The sequence below is a fragment of the Phaseolus vulgaris genome, chromosome 10, assembly GCF_000499845.2.
Source record: "Phaseolus vulgaris cultivar G19833 chromosome 10, P. vulgaris v2.0, whole genome shotgun sequence".
NCBI classification, from domain to species: domain Eukaryota; kingdom Viridiplantae; phylum Streptophyta; class Magnoliopsida; order Fabales; family Fabaceae; genus Phaseolus; species Phaseolus vulgaris.
Genome location: NC_023750.2, coordinates 31,426,046 through 31,442,776, shown reverse-complemented (window position 1 = coordinate 31,442,776; position 16,731 = coordinate 31,426,046). Strand labels below are relative to the sequence as shown.

At 50.4% G+C, this 16,731-nt stretch overlaps 1 protein-coding gene across 1 annotated transcript; it reads right to left on the bottom strand.

Annotated features, from left to right (window-relative positions):
* Positions 1-15,573: 15,573 nt before the first annotated feature.
* Positions 15,574-15,924, bottom strand: LOC137817906 (uncharacterized). Its single transcript, XM_068621130.1, has one exon. It carries the CDS (start codon positions 15,922-15,924, stop codon positions 15,574-15,576), a length of 351 nt encoding a protein of 116 aa, XP_068477231.1.
* Between the last annotated feature and the right edge of the window lie 807 nt (positions 15,925-16,731).

Below are 16,731 nucleotides of genomic sequence, written 5' to 3'. Positions count from 1 at the left end.
TTCCGCGTGGTTGTGTTCTGGTGCAACCGTCGTTCGCAGTTTCTTTGAATTTCGTTCGGTGAGTTTGCTTTTTGTACCGTTTGTTTGGTTTTCGATCGGTGGAGTGAGGTCTTTTGTTGCTTGCGCGCAATCTGTTCGGTGGATTCGAGTTCTTTCGTTTGTTTGGTTGTTCGCGGGGAAGCGGTAGTTTCTGGCGAAGTCGTGGTTTTCTTTGAAGGCTTACGGTGTTCTTGAGTTTTTCTTGCACTGTTTCACACTGTTTCTCCGATTGATCGCTGATTCGATCGAGGCTGAGGTGTTGTTTGCTGCATTCCTGTGATTCGCTGAAGTTAATGGGAAAAATGAGAAGCAATCGTTCCAGTCCCGTGGCGCCTGTCGCTGCTGAAGGCGACGCCGCCATGACCATGGCGCAGATGGCAGAGATGATGCGCTCGTTGCAGGCAACTGTGGAAGCCTCGCGCGTAGAGCAGGCAAGGATACATGAGGACCTGGTCGCCTCTCGCGCCAGAAACGAGGAGCTCAGCAAGGTGACTGAGGAGCTGCGTCGAGCTCTTCAGGAGCAACAAGGACGTTCTTCTGTTGAAGAGGCGGCGCCGTCTACGCCACCTCGTGTTTTCCCAATGCCTTTCGTTCAGGCGATTACCGACACGCCTATTCCCACGAGCGTGGTTCCGGTTAAGGCTGTCTTTACCGGCGTGGAGGATCCAGAGGCTCATCTGACCACGTTCCACACGCAGATGATGCTGTCGGGAGGGTCAGACGCCGTCTACTGCAAGATGTTCGTGAGTACGCTCCAGGGAACGGCGATGGAGTGGTTTGTGAACCTGCCTAACGGCCACATAACCAATTTTCAACAGTTCTCGAAAATCTTTGTCGAGCAGTACATTGTGAATAAGGCACCGCCCAGGGTGTCCTATGATCTGTTTGATATAAGGCAGTACCATGGGGAGTCCCTCAGAGACTACCTCAATCGCTTCGGAGCGCAGATGGTCAGATCGCCGGCCAAGGATGAAGAAATGCTGGTCTATGCCTTCAAGAAGGGCGTGCAGCCAGGGCCATTCTGCGAGGCCTTGATCAGGGCTCATCCAGCGACGTTTGCTGAAGTCAGGCGACTTGCGGTGGCCCACATCGCCGACGAGAGTGAAGTCGCCGAGAAGAGAGGCAGCGTGGCTCCCGCCAGGCCACGCGCCCAGACCAGGATCCAGCCGCAGAGGGTGCTGGAAACGGCGGCGGCGGCCAGAAAAGACCAGAGGACTCGCCATCCTTACGACAGGAGAAACAAGGGAAGAAGCCAAGCGCGCCAACAACCAGCACGCCAGCAACCAGTACGCCGGGAGTACAATCGCCCGCCTAAACACAAATTTGTCATGGGACTAGCGGACCTGATCGCTATCCCTAACATATCTGCTAGGTTGAAGGCGCCCGAGAAGGTGGGCGACAAGGTGCTGGGGTCAAAGCCGGACGCCTGGTGCGAGTTCCACCAATGTTTTGGCCACACCTTGGACTCGTGTTTGTCTTTGGGGTATCAGCTCGACGATCTGGTTAAGAGCGGGTTCCTAAATGACTATCTACTGGATAGAAGGACGGGGGGAGTGTCGAGTTCCCAGCCAGCAGGTGGAGAAGCCCAACAACACGAGATGCCTATCCACGGGGAGATCCACACCATTGCAGGGGGGTTCTCAGGTGGTGGATGCACCGCATCGCAGAGGAAAAAGTATGCGCGATCGGTGATGACAGTGGACATGTTTGAAGATCACTCGCCGGAAGTGGACATTACGTTCACAAAGCAGGATCTTCGGGACGTTGTGCCTCATGACAACGATCCCATAGTTATTTCGTTGGTAACAGCAGAGAGGAAGGTCCACAGAGTCCTGGTGGACCAAGGAAGCTCGGCAGACGTGATGTTCTGGCCGACTTTCACGCAGCTGGAGTTGCCCCTTGACCAGCTAAGGCCCTATGGAGGGTGCTTATATGGGTTCGCTGGCGACCAGGTGGAGGTCAGGGGGTACATTGAGCTGAGAACCACGTTTACAGATGAGGCTGGGTCGAGGACGGAGAAAATCAAGTACCTCATCGTAAACGCCCCTTCAGCATATAACATCCTGTTGGGAAGGCCCACTCTTAACAGGATAGGCGCCATTCCGTCGACACGGCACATGAAGGTGAAGTTGCTGTCCATGGAAGGGGTGGTGATCACTATCAAGTCTGATCAGAAAGAAGCGAAAAGGTGCTATGAGAATAGCCTGAAAAACAAAAGATCAGTGAGTTATGTAACAACCACCCCACCTCCCGGTGTGAAGCCCAGACCGCCGGTAACAGAGGAGGCCGCCGGAAGGGATGTAGAGATGATAGACGCTGAGCTAGGGGAGAGGAATGCTGGCCTGGAAGAGGAAGAGGCGCGGAATCGCCCCGAGGAAGCAAGGGAACAGGGAATCGCCAGGGCGGTGATCGCCAGAGAATCCAGGCCCAAACCTGTTGAGCAGTGGCTCGAGAAGGAGATCGGAGGGAAAATCTTCAAGCTCGGAAGATCTCTGGAGGTCGATCTCCAGGACCAGATCGCCAAGGTGATTGAGCGGCATCTGGACGCGTTTGCTTGGTCCGCTTCGGACATGCCCGGGATCGATCCCGACTTCTTGTGCCATCATCTGGCGATGGACAACATGGTGAGACCGGTGCGACAAAGGAGAAGAAAATTCAATGAGGAGAGGAGGCAGGCGATCAGGGACGAAACACATAAACTCCTCGCTGCAGGCCACATCAGGGAAGTCCAGTACCCTGAATGGTTGGCAAATGTCGTACTGGTGAAGAAGAGTAACGGGAAATGGCGCATGTGCGTCGATTTCACCGATCTGAACAAAGCTTGCCCAAAGGATTCGTATCCTTTACCAAGCATTGATGCCCTGGTTGATAGTGCTGCAGGGTGCAAGCTGCTGAGTTTCCTGGATGCCTTCTCGGGCTATAATCAGATCAAGATGCATCCCATGGATGAAGAAAAAACAGCCTTCATGACGGAGAGGTCGTGCTACTGCTATAAGGTGATGCCGTTTGGGCTGAAGAACGCGGGGGCCACGTACCAGAGGTTGATGGATCGGGTACTTGCACCAATGCTGGGAAGGAACGTGCAAGCCTACGTCGATGACATGGTCGTGACCTCACAGGAGAAAAGAAAGCACGTTGCGGACTTGGAAGAATTGTTCACGACGATCGCCAAGTTCAAGTTAAAGCTCAACCCGGAGAAATGCATTTTCGGCGTGGAGGCGGGAAAGTTTTTGGGTTTTCTCTTGACTGAAAGAGGAATAGAAGCCAACCCAGACAAGTGCGCCACCATCTTGGCGATGAGAAGCCCGGCTACAGTGAAAGAGGTCCAGCAGCTAACAGGTCGGATGGCAGCCCTATCTCGCTTCGTGTCAGCTAGCGGAGAAAAGGGGCATCCCTATTTTCAGTGTCTGCGGCGCAATAACAAGTTCGTTTGGACGAAAGAGTGCGAGGAGGCTTTCGTCAAACTAAAAGAATATCTGGCGAGCCCGCCGGTTCTGTGCAAACCGCTGGCGGGAACCCTTCTCAGGCTGTATTTCGCTGTGACTGAGAGGGCGGTGAGTGCGGTGCTCGCCCAGGATCAAGATCAGGCTCAGAAGCCTATTTATTTTGTGAGCAAGGTGTTGCAGGGCCCAGAAACGAGATATCAGGCCCTGGAGAAGGCTGCGCTGGCTGTGGTGTTTTCGGCGAGGAGGTTGCGCCACTACTTCCACAGTTTCACAATACTGGTGATGACTGACCTGCCCATCCAGAAGGTCTTGAAGAAACCTGACGTTGTGGGAAGAATGGTGAAGTGGGCAGTGGAGTTGTCAGAGTTTGACATTAAATATGAGCCCCGAGGCCCGATCAAGGGGCAAATCTTTGCAGATTTCGTGGTCGAGCTCTCATCAGAGGCGGCGCGGGTTGAAGGAGACGATTTCCGTTGGGTACTTTCGGTGGATGGGTCGTCGAACCAGCAAGGCAGCGGTGCTGGAGTCATATTGGAAGGACCCAACGGCGTGCTGATTGAACAATCTTTGAGGTTTGCCTTTAAAGCCAGCAACAATCAAGCAGAGTATGAGGCGCTGATCGCCGGGATTCTGCTGGCCAAGGAGATGGGAGTGAGGGTGCTGATGGCTAAGAGTGACTCGCTGCTAGTCACAGGGCAGGTAACAGGCGAGTTCCAGGCTAAAGATCCACAAATGGCGGCTTACTTGGCGTATGTGCAGGAATTGAAGAGTTCCTTTGCCTCTTTTGAAGTAGTACATGTGCCCCGAGAGCAGAATGCCCGAGCTGACTTGCTTGCTAAGCTCGCCAGCTCAGGTAAGGGGGGTAGGCAGAGGACGGTGATTCAAGAAACTCTGAAGACGCCGAGGGCATTTGTAGCAGATCACCTGGTCCTTCAGATAAGCAAGTCGACGGAGAGAGCAGCGAGAAGCCATAAGTCTTTGACGCAAGAAACTCTGAGATCGCCGAGAATTAGAGCATGTCGAGGAGAGAAGGTGGACGTGATGCAGGTCTGCGCCGACCGTGAGCCAGACACTTGGATAACACAGTACAAGCGGTGCCTGGCAGATGGCCTCCTCCCGCTGTATCCAACAGAAGCTAGGAAGGTAAAGAAAAATTCCAGCAAGTACACATTGATTGATGGCTATCTGTATAGGTTTGGGTTCACTCACCCGCTCCTAGAATGCATACACGGCGAGAAGTGCACGAGAATTATGGCAGAGCTCCACGAAGGTATATGTGGAAGCCACGTCGGGGGTCGAGCTCTGGCCGCGAGGACCCTCCGTGCAGGCTACTACTAGCCATCCATGAGAGAAGATTGCAAGAAATATGCCCAATGCTGTAAACAATGCCAGCAGCACGCCGATTGGCATAAGGCACCTCCCGAGGAGTTGAAGTCGATCTATAGCCCTTGGCCGTTTCACACTTGGGGAATCGACATCCTGGGACCTTTCCCGCTGGCGATCAGGCAAATGAAGTACTTGGTGGTGGCGATTGAGTATTTCACCAAGTGGATTGAAGCAGAACCTGTGGACCAGATCACCGCACACAAGATCGAAGGTTTTGTATGGAAGAACATCGTGTGCCGGTTTGGAGTGCCTAAGCGCCTGGTGTCAGATAATGGGACGCAGTTTGCAAGCCACCTGTTGAAGAAGCTTTGCGAAGGGGTGGGAATTCAACAAGTGTTTGCATCCGTCGAGCACCCTCAAACAAATGGCCAGGTGGAATCAGCTAATCGGGTGTTGTTGAGGGGTTTGAAGAGAAGGCTTGAGAAAGCCAAGGGAAGTTGGGCTGAGGAGGTGCCCCGTATAGTCTGGGCGTACCACACCACCGAGCAGTCAGGAACCCATGAGACCCCGTTTAGCTTGGTCTATGGGTGTGACGCCATGATTCCGGTGGAGATCCAGGAGAGCTCGCCGAGATTCCAGAACTTTGTAGAGGAAGACTCGAATGAAGAGAGAAGGCTGAACCTGGATCTACTGGATGAGGTCAGGGAAGAGGCGAGGCTGAAGGCTGAGGCGGTGAAGAGGAGGATCGAGCGAAGATACAACTCAAAGGTGATGCCAAGGCAGTTTAGAGAGGGCGACTTGGTGATGAGGAAGGCCCACCAGTACGAGATGGAGAATAAATTGTCACCCAAGTGGACTGGACCGTTCAGAATAACCGAGGCGCTCGGGAACGGGGCCTACCGCTTAGAGACGCTGGAAGGAGGGGCGATCCCTCGCACCTGGAACGCCACACACCTGAAGTTGTACTATAGTTAAGAGCTTTGTAAGTGAAGACAAACACAATGTTATATTACAATGTCTCTGTTAAAACAGTTTGAAGGGGGCACTCTTTTTTCCCTAAGGAGGGTTTTTAATGAGGCCACCCAATAAAAGAAGAGTTTTCGATGTATAAGGTGTTTTCAGATTGCATGTGTGCTATTTTCAAAAGTTTTGAAGAAAGACCTTGTCATTTGTACATGATTTAAGGCAAGAAAAGATATATCGCGTGCTTTCTAAAAAGTTTTAAGTCCTCATCGTTTTTCGGCGATCGGAGGCACCAGTTAAGTTTTAAGTCCTCATCGTTTTTCGGCGATTGGAGGCACCAGTTAAGTTTTAAGTCCTCATCGTTTTTCGGCGATTGGAGGCACCAGTTAAGTTTTAAAGTCCTCATCGTCTTTCGGCGATCGGAGGCACCAGATGAAAGACCTCAACGCCCTCGCGCGTCCTGAGGCAAGTAAAAGACCTCCTCGCCGTCGAGCGAGTGCAGGCGAGAAAGAGAAAAAGTCCTCCGTGTTTCTGGGAGCGAGAAGATGTAACTCCTGGGGCAATGTAGAGGCAAGTCAAAGACCTCCTCGCCGTCGAGCGAGTGCAGGCGAGAGAAAGAAAAGGTCCTCAGTGCATCCAGGGGGGAGGAGATGTACACCCTGGGCAAGTTGAGGCACCAGATAAAGTCCTTCTCGCCGTTGTGCGAGCTAAGGCCAGTTAAAGACCTCCTCGCCGTCAAGCGAGTGCAGGCGAGAGAAAGAAAAGGTCCTCAGTGCATCCAGGGGGGAGGAGATGTACACCCTGGGCAAGTTGAGGCACCAGATAAAGTCCTTCTCGCTGTTGTGCGAGCTAAGGCCAGTTAAAGACCTCCTCGCCGTCGAGCGAGTGCAGGCGAGAGAAAGAAAAGGTCCTCAGTGCATCCAGGGGGGAGGAGATGTACACCCTGGGCAAGTTGAGGCACCAGATAAAGTCCTTCTCGCCGTTGAGCGAGTTCAGGCGAGTTAAAAGACCTTCTCGCTTACGTGCGAGCATAGGCAAGATAAAATCCTTCTCGTCTCGAACGAGTTCAGGTATGGCGCAGAGGGTGGAAGAAGCTTGAAAGGTGGCTAAGGTAGGTTCGAAGAGAACGCCTAGTCAGCCGGTCTGTTGCTCTGAAGTTCAGGGGGGCAAAGGAAGATCCCAAAGGGCGCTTCTACCCCAGATAAGGAAACGATTGCCAAAGCATGAGGCTAGGAAAAGCTGATGTTACCAAGAGGTCTTGGCGATCGGGAAGAGTTTAAACGACGGCGAGTAGGTTAAAAGACTTGTTTGATAAAGCAGGTCGAGCGGGACGTTGTTTGAGCCAACAATTGAGTTACAGTTCGTTGTTTGAAAGGTATTCTTGCAATAAGGTTAGTTGCCTTAAGAGTACAAGTTGTTTAAAGTGATTATTGCTTAAGTTTGAATTGGCTCGAGGCAGTTACGTCAAAAGTCGCGTTTGCAAAATCACTAAGTTAAATTCGACAAAGTTAAACATGCAAAGAAGGTTAAAGCGCTTAAAAGGAGCCAGGGGAGAGAATATCCAAGTTTTGTGATTGAAATGAGTATCTGTTCAAAACACATATGCACGAGTTTTTATTACAAGGTATATACAAGGGAAATTATAAAGTAGCAGATGAGGTGGAGTTGATTAGTCTTCAACAGGAACGACCTTTCCATCTACTACTTCGTTGTTCAACGACACCATGCTGAGGTCGAGATCGGGGAATAGGCATGCGAATTGTTCCCGAGCGGCTTTGAATCCAGCAGCCAGAATCTGAGCAGAATTTAGCTTAAGTTCTTCAATTTGCCCTTGAAGTTCTTCAACCTGTTTCTTGAGCTCTTTGTTCTGCTGCTCCAGCTCTTCAACCTGTTTTCGGAGTTGTTCGTTGGTCTCTTGAGCATGGAGAAGGTCGTCAGTAACCTTCTTGGATTCCGTTTGAGCTTGGGCCAACTCGGCAGCCATTTTTCCTTTCTCCTTGTTTGCCTCGGCGAGATCAGCCATGGCGTCGTCCCTCGCTTTTTCTACTTGCCCAAGTAGCTTCTCGCGGTCGATCGACCTCTGCTCCAGTTTTTGCAACTTGGCGGCGTCAGCTTGAATGTGAGCCTCCAGGTCGCTCGCCTTGGTGCGAAGATGCACGATTTTGCTTTCCAACTCGACCTTCTCTTGGGCAAGATCGTGAACTTTGCGGGAAGGTCAGCAGCTTCCTTGCGCGCCAGCCTGAGCTCGGTATTCAGGGCATCCTCCACTCGGGAGTGTTCGATTTCTGCGAGCGTCAGGCTGAATGACATTTTCTCCACCTCGACCTTCATAGTGCTATTTTCAGTCTTGAGGTTGAAGAGATCGTCTTGAAGCCTCCTGGTGGAGCTCTCCACAGCCCTCGTTATGATCGCTGGGATATCCTCTGCTATGGTCTTCAGTTTGGCAGTCAGAGGTTCCCACATCCTTGTGACTTCAAGGGAAAGGTTTGCTGCTTGGAGAGGCGCCAGGGGGGCTTGTTGAGGGTTCTCGCCGCCACCTTCCTTAGCAGGATCTTCAGTGTTTGCTTCCTGGCGTGGCGACGGGATCGGGGATTCGGTGATTAGGATCGGAGAGGTATGAGCAACCTCATCCCCGATTGGAACATCTCCTGCAGCTGAAGTGTTTGAAGGGGGGCCCCCTCCAGCTGAGATGTGTGGCGTAGAGGCACTTGGGGGGTCCTCCAGGAAATTTGGCTCTTGGGCCTCAGCTGCAGGTGGCGCAGTGGCCAGCGGAACCGCTTGGACTGGTGATGAAGGAGCTTGTGGTGTTGGCGATGAGGGAGGAGGAGCAGGCGTTGATGGTGGTGTTGAGGTTGGAAGAGGGGGTGGAGCAGGTGGAGAAGATGGTGCCACCCTCTTCCTTTTCGTAACGAGGCCATCCTCTGTGACCTCGTCATCCTCTTCTTCCTCCTCACGGACGACTTGAGGGGCTTTTCGCTTAGGTCTCTTAAGGACCAGTTTCTTGCGCTGGGTGGGTTCCTTGGGCGATGATCGCCCATGAACGATGGCCTTCTCGACCGCCGAGTTGGGCACCGTTTGGGAACCGGTCGCCAACCCGTGGTTTCTGGCGAGCGCCTTCATGTTGTCTGCATGAAACGAAAATGCATGGGTTAGCTCAAAGAAGAAAAAGATAAGTGTATAAGGTAATAAGCAGCAGAGCAGTTATATGCAGGAAAGGTAAAACCAAAGTCTTGTGCGTATCGCACAAGACGCCCAGAAGCAGTATCAAAGCAACAGTTTGGATGTCCTAACCTATTTGGAATTCTAGCTGATCCTCAAAGAATTCGAAGGAGATCAAGGTGGTGGTCAGGAATGTTATATTGGCGTCCGCCACCCTCTTCCAGAAAAGACAGAGGTCTCTGTCCAAAGCTCCCATGCTATCAGGACTTCTGGGCCTCCTGAAGCAGCTCTTGGACTCCTTTTTGCCCTTGTCCACCCAGTACAAGGGGAAGCCATCAAGAAGGGAGGTATCCTTGTCGTTTGCACGTACTTGGATGAATTTTCCCTTCCGGTCTTTGTACGATTGCTGGAAGATGGTAAAAATGGATCTCCCAGCAATCGCATTCAAGCTGACCCACAGGCGATCTTCTGGGTGCTTGGCCTCAAAAAGGAACAAAAACACGTCCACCGACGCGGGCAACCCCAGGTGGTCGCATGTTATTTGAAAGGCTCGAACAAACGCCCAGCTGTTGGGGTGAAGCTGGGCGGCAGCAATGTTGAGCTCGGTCAAGAGTTCCCTCTCGAATCGGGTGAGAGGGAACCTGAGCTTGACCTTCTTGAAGAAAGTTGTATAGACAAAGCAGAAGGGCCCGTCGGCGCTTACTCTGTCATCAGCGCACACTGGCAGAGCGGCGGGGCAAGGCAGCACCATCATCTTCTCGTCGTGCTCCTTGTGAAACGATTGATAGGCCTCGTCCCCCTTAGTCAACCGCAAAACTGCTCCCGCAGTGTTCACCGATGAGGTCTCCTTCAGAAGGGTTGAGTTAGCCCAGGGGTATAGAGTTTTGAAGTCTGGCAGAGGGACGGGGGCTCCTCCAGCGTTAGATGGAGTCGCCTGGGCCAGGGCAGATTGGGAAGACGCAGGCCTCACAGCCTGCGAAGACGAAGCGCCACGAACTTGTGTTGGGTCGTGTGCTTGTGAAGGAAGGTTTCGTGCTGAAGGAGGGGGGTTCGGGGTAATCTTTGTGCGAGTCATGATAGCAACTGCAAAGGAAGAAGAAAGAAAAACGATCAGGGGATTACAGAGGCTGACTCGATCATAGAAGGAAGGTGAAAAAACGAACGAATGTATGTTCGTTGCGACGATCGACAAAGCCCTAAGTTACGCAGAAGGAGAAATGGAAAAACAACCCACAGCGTATGCACCAGGCAGTTACAGGATGATGCAAATCGGTGAAAATGCAAGGAAACCCAGCAGATGAAGGAAAGTAGTTACCTTTCGATGATCAGGAAGACGGTGAAGGGAGATGGTGATCTAGAGCGTTGAAGAACGTCGAGAGCTTTCGCAGAAGGAAGTGAGAGCGTTTGCAAGCACGAAGAAAGTGATGGAACAGTGGAGCGTAATGGGTTTAAGGGTTTTCGAAATGATTTTAGGAAGCGCTAACGGCAGATGAAGAGAGCCGTTGATGAAGCCACTTGTTGAACGATGAGTGAAGGGGTTGGTGGAGCGTCAGAGCAGCAGAAAGTACGATCGCTTGGAATTTTGCGTCAGTGCCACGTAGATCGCTGTTAACGAAGGCTCTTTCAGTCTTTTCGCTAGACAAGTCTTCGCTTAAGACTGGGGGGCTTGTGTACCGCCCTGGTGGTCGGGTATGATGACGTGGCATCCTGCTACAGTGTAGGCGTGTTGACAAGGCGCCGGGTTGGCAGAAGGGAAGGAAGTCGGGGGACACGTGTGGTCGCCAGTTGTTAAGTTGGCGTGTTCCGACTTCCAGCTTACCAGAACAGGCGATCGCCAGGTTGAAGATAAAGTCGCCAGATGTAGACCCAGGCGACCAAGCAGTCGGAGATCGCCAGAACAAGCACATCGCCGAAGATGAAGGGGAAGCAGATTATGAAGGCGGCCGACGAGACCACAGGGAAGGTGTATGAAAACCCCTAACTCGCCAGTTCCAGTAGAGATCGCACTCCTAAGTTAGCTATGCACTGGGCAGTACCATGCATAAGTAACTTAGCCAAAATAAGAGTAGAAGCAGCGCCAAGTCAGGGAGCCTCCAGATGATGGCACGTGTACAGTTGGATGCGAGCCACGTGTCCAAGTCTGTAACTGCCAGGAGAGAGGAAGCCACCAGGTATATAAGAGCTCTTAACAAACTTTCTGAGGTACGCACGTTCAGTTCATACACTTTACGCTTGCGAGTGATAGAGCTGACTGTGAGAGAGGATTTGCACGGTTCTTGTTCTTAGTATTTGGTGATACCGTCACTGACTTGAGCGTCGGAGTGCGATCGGCCGCAGCGGCGCCGTATCGTTTCTTTGCAGGTTCTGGAAGTAGATCTCGGAAAGGAACGGAGGTGAGAAGCGGTGCGCACGTCGATCCTTTGACGAGGCATTCTCCAGCGTTCCGGTCAACAGGCAGGATCACCAAACAAACTCAAGTTGATTAAACAAACCTACGGAAGAAGCTTATCAACGCAATGGTTACCTGTTCTTGCTGGTTGACCTAGTCGTCGTTAACTTCAAAGGCAGGCGGTGAGTCCTCCTATTTTTGGCGGTTTCTGTGCTCCCTCTTGGGTGTTGCAAAGCGGCTCCGTTGAAACAGAGGGGGCCCTACCTTTTGATTGCACTTCGATGATCAAGTCAGTACTGGGCTAAGAAACAATGAGTAAGTAAAATAGTTTCAAGCTTAGAAACAGTATACCTTTACCAAGGATCTCAAGTCCCTTTTATAGACTATTTTTAGGTTAACTCACTTTCTCCACCTCTCTTTCACCAGAGTCTTACCTCTAGTGAAATTAGGTTTACTAGGAGGACAATCTCGTACGTTGTTGCGCAATCATTTCCCAATAATCGCACAAAATCTTCCTCTTTGGAGTGTTGAATCTAACAGTATGGCCGTCAGGGTACCAACTCATGTACCAACGCTGCGGGATCCATCTGTTCTGTAGGTGCCCTAATCCTTCACTGAAAACCTTAGCGCTCTTAGGCCTTGTCGCCTTCAGGGAATATTTACTTGTGCTAGACCCAAATGCACTATACACACCACATGCATGAACTTACTTGCTGACTAGGCTTTTCTCATATATGGGTTTTAACACACGCATCTCTGGGCTCCACTTACGTGGCCCATTCTTGCGACCAGACCACCGAGCGTACCTACCTCATAGGTGCCGATGTCCGATGCCGATGTTCGGTGCCGATGTTTGAGGTCTGGTCCAATACACAAGCCCCCTAGGCTCGAGCTGGAACTTGTTCCAGTGAAGTGGCTAACTGCTCGCCCGTGGTGACCTACGTGTCTAGTGGGTGATGAGACGTGCACATTACATCGAAGTGAAGTTTCACCACACTCCTTCACCAGCGTACACGTGGCCAGATCAACGGTTGGGAAGCGTTGCCGCTTGCGCTTCCCCTTATATGTTAACCTTTCAGTTTTACGCTCCCTTCACTGTTTCATTCCCTCTTCGCATATTTCTTCGAACACCTCTTCTTTCGAACGCTCTGTTTTCTTCCCCCAAATACCTCGTCCCCTTGAAGCATAATCACTTCAAGGTACGTTTTTTATCCTGTAACTGCCTTCGCCTTTTCATTTCGATGCTCTTAATCTGCTTATAACTGCGCTGGGACTGTTTATGTTTTTCGCATCTATGATTGTTGCTCTTCATTTTTCTGCTTGTTTGCTTCATTTTTCCAAAACACGTGCATTTATTTTCCTGAGTTTTGCATTTGTTTTTCTTCTCTGTTTTAGCTTCCCTCCATAAGATGGATCAACCAACCCCAAACCATCCCACCCCTGACTACAAAACCCTATACCCCTGGGCTCCCACTAACCTCTTAGAGGAAACCTCTGAGTTCACCACCCACGAGAGCATAGTGTTATATAGGAAGAGTGAGAGTTGCCACAAATCTCGTATCTTTGGAAGAGAGCACGGAAAATTTGTGAGGATTGTGCCTTGTAGGGTAGACGAACCCGTCTACTATGATGAGTCATCGGACTCAGAGGGACAATTTTGCTTTATCTACTCCACCATCTTCAAAAAATTCTCCCTTCGTTTACCCTTCGCCAACTTCGAACGAGCCCTCCTTACCGAGATCAACGTTGCCCCTGCCCAACTACACCCCAACTGTTGGGCATTCGTTAGGGCATTTTCCATCCTATGCCACCATTTCGACCATCTGCCGTCAGTGGACGTGCTCCTTTACTTCTTTGAAGCCAAAAGCCTAGGTAAAAAACTGTGGGTAAGTTTTAATGGGGTTGCTGGGAGAGTATTGTTGACCCTCTACAAGGGCTTTAAGGGTAAGTTCTTCAAGATCTGCTGCAGCAAAAAATGATCCAACCCTCTTGGATGGGTTTCCCCTATACTGGACGAAGAAACCTGGGCTCAAGAAGCCCAGATGCCTTGAAGACTTACCTCCACGGGAACGAAAGGTGCGCGACTTCCTTTCCAGTCTCCAAGTAGTGTTTAGCTTTGCCGAGCTGATTAAACACGAGTAGTGCCCTACAACCCTTAAGGCTTACATTGGTTCCCCATTCCCCTCATATTTGTTGGCGTTGCTTTTCCTGTGTGTGTTGCTTGCTTAAATTCTTATGTACTTTCCCTTCTTATGCAAGTATGGTGCTAGACGCTTAGAAGAGGAGACATCTGACCGTTGTGGCCATGCAAAAGAAAACTAGTCTAGGCCTCTTTGCTTCAAGCCCTTCTGCTCTAGGCTCTTCTGTTAAGGATAAGAGGCTCAAAGGGGTAGCTGAAGTTGTTGAAGTTGCTCCCTCTGAGGACGATGAAACCTGCTCAGGTCTTGTCTTTAAGAGGAAGCACAAATCTCACGCCGCTATTCCTGTGCCATCAGACTTATGGTCACGCCCCCTCCTATAGGGAATGCCTTCCCAGTTCCTCATTCTCTCGAGATGTCGCGGTGCATGAAGGCAGAGGAGAGAGTTCTTCGGAAAGAGATCAGTGGGACTCTTCTGCCGACTTGTCCTCCTTCCTCCAAAAAGTGCTGCATTCTACCCAAACTAAAGAGAGGCTGGAGAACCTGGAGGAGGACCCTCTGCTGGAGCACGTGTCAAGGCAACTAGGGGAAACCCTAGTTGGGATCAACCTTCTCCTTTCCATGATGCAGAGGGCAAAGGAAATGGCCAGCCAAGAAACTCTTCAAACCACCGAGCTAAAACGCCGAGTGACAGGGCTTACCCTGGAGGTGGAGGAGCTTCGCAAGATTGACTGTGAGACCAAGGCCATTTTGTTTGAGAAATCTCAAGAGACCTTGAGATTGTATTCCAGAAATGATGATCTCCGCACCGAGGTGGACGGGCTAAAGAAGGAGTTAACCAGCAGAGATGGAGAGATGGCCCAGTTGAAGGAGGATATGGTCTGCAAGGATGAACTCTTCCAGCAAACTAAAGATGAGCTCACCAGTGATGTCGCCGACTCTTACGCAGTGGGTTTTGGGATGCCATGGCCCAGGTTTCCTGCGCTCATCCAGGGGTGGACCTTTCTCAGACAAGCTTGAACAAGACCATTGCCGATGGGCAATTGGTGGATGCTGAGTAGCGGTGGTGAATTCTCCTGCCATTGTTTTTATTTTGTAACTTCATGAACATTCCTATATATATTTTTATGTATGACAGTCCTTTCTTTTCAATCTGACCCTTCTATGTATGAACACCTTCTTCTTTTTTCAAACTTAACCTTATGCTTGTCCTCAACTAACTCATACATTTTGAAACGATTATGCCAACTAACAATGCGTCAATGGTCGTCCCTTCCTAAGTAGCACGGTCCTTTACTAACTTGCTTCTGCCTTTGGTGTCCCTTGCCCTTCTCGATCGTGGCATTCTCACTCAAAGGGGGAGTTTTGCTAGGAACTTTACCTTTCTTGACCTTAGCACATAAAGGCAGAGGAGATGTTTGCTCGAACTTTTACTGGTCTCGACCTTGGCGTATAAAGGCAAGGGAGATGTCTTACTTTAGAACCATACTATTTTCGACCTTGGCGTATAAAGGAAAGGGAGAGGTTCACTCATTGTTCTCGACCTTGGCGTATAAAGGCAAGGGAGATGTCTTACTTTGGAACCATACTATTCTCGACCTTCGCGTATAAAGGCAAGGGAGAGGTTCACTTACTGTTCTCGACCTTGGCGTATAAAGGAAAGGGAGATGTCTTACTTTGGAACCATACTATTCTCGACCTTGGTGTATAAAGGCAAGGGAGAGGTTCACTCACTATTCTCGACCTTGGCATATAAAGGCAAGGGAGATGTCTTACTTGGAACCTTACTATTCTCGATTTTGGCGTATAAAGGAAAGGGAAAGGTTCTCTTTACTGTTCTCGACCTTGGCGTATAAAGGCAAGGGAGACGCCCACTTTACTGTTCTCGACCTTAGCGTATAAAGGCAAGGGAGAGGTTCACTTTACTGTTCTTGACCTTGGCGTATAAAGGCAAGGGAGAGGTTGACTTACTTTACTGTGCAATACATTGCAAATATATTTTTCAACTAACTTTTTATTGACTGACCTCATTAAAAAATCCTTATAAGGGAAAAAGAGTGTCCCTTAACTGCGTACAATGATATAACTAACTGAAATAAAATTTAAGGTTGGCTCAATTCCATGTTCGAGGAATTGTCCCACCTTCCAAGGTCTCGAGTTTGTACGCTCCGTTCCCAAGTGTCTCTATCACACGGAATGTTCCAGTCCACTTGGGAGACAACTTGTTCTCTAGCTGGTAGGTGTGAGCTTTTGGCATCACCAAGTCGGCGACCAGGAACTGTTGAGGTTTCAACTTGGACTTGTGCTTATACTCGACCCTTCTCTTCAAGGCTTCAGCCTTGATGCGTGCTTCCTCCCTGGCTTCGTCCAGCAGGTCTAGGTTCAACCTTCTTTCCTCGTTAGACTCCTTGGCCACGAAGTTCTCGGAACGATGTGAGCTTTCCTGGATCTCAACAGGAATCATGGTGTTCGAACCATACACCAGGCTAAAAGGCGTCTCCCTAGTGGTGGACTGGGGAGTGGTGTGGTAGTCCCACACAATTCTCGGGACCTCGTCTGCCAAAGTTCCTTTGGCTTTTTCTAGCCTCCTCTTTAGGCCCCCAAGCAAGACTCGGTTGGCGGATTCGACCTGCCCATTCGTCTGAGGGTGCTCGACTGATACAAATACCTGCTTGATACCGAGCTTCGTGCATAGTTTGCCTAGCTGTTGACTTGTGAACTAGGTTCCATTGTTAGACACCAAGCATTTTGGGATTCCAAAACGGAAAACTATGTTCTTCCACACAAAGTGTTGAACCTTGTGAGCTGTGATTTGTGTGACGGGCTAAGCCTCTATCCACTTGGTAAAGTACTCGATGGCGACCACGAGGTATTTCATCTGGCGAACTGCTAGGAGAAATGGTCCCAGGATATCAATCCCCCAGGTGTGAAAAGGACATGGGCTATGGATCGATCGTAATTCTTCTGGGGTGCATGATTCCAGTCGGTGTGCCGTTGGCATTGCTTGCATCGTTGCGCGTACTTCATGCAGTCCTCTTTCATGGTCGGCCAGTAGTACCCCGCCCGAATGGCTTTCGACGAGAGAGCTCGATCTCCGATGTGATTCCCACGTATACCTTCGTGGAGCTCCGCTATGATATGCATGCAAACATGTCAATTCAAGGCTAACAAGATCAGTTTTAGCTTTGTGTAATTCTTTCTCAAGTGACTTAACCTTAGGTTCAAGTACTTTGCTAACTTTGTTCAATTTGTTACATATGACAACCAATTT

Coding starts and splice junctions, on each gene's coding strand:
- LOC137817906 (XM_068621130.1), bottom strand. CDS start 15,924: ATGATTCCTGTTGAGATCCAGGAAAGCTCACATCGTTCCGAGAACTTC.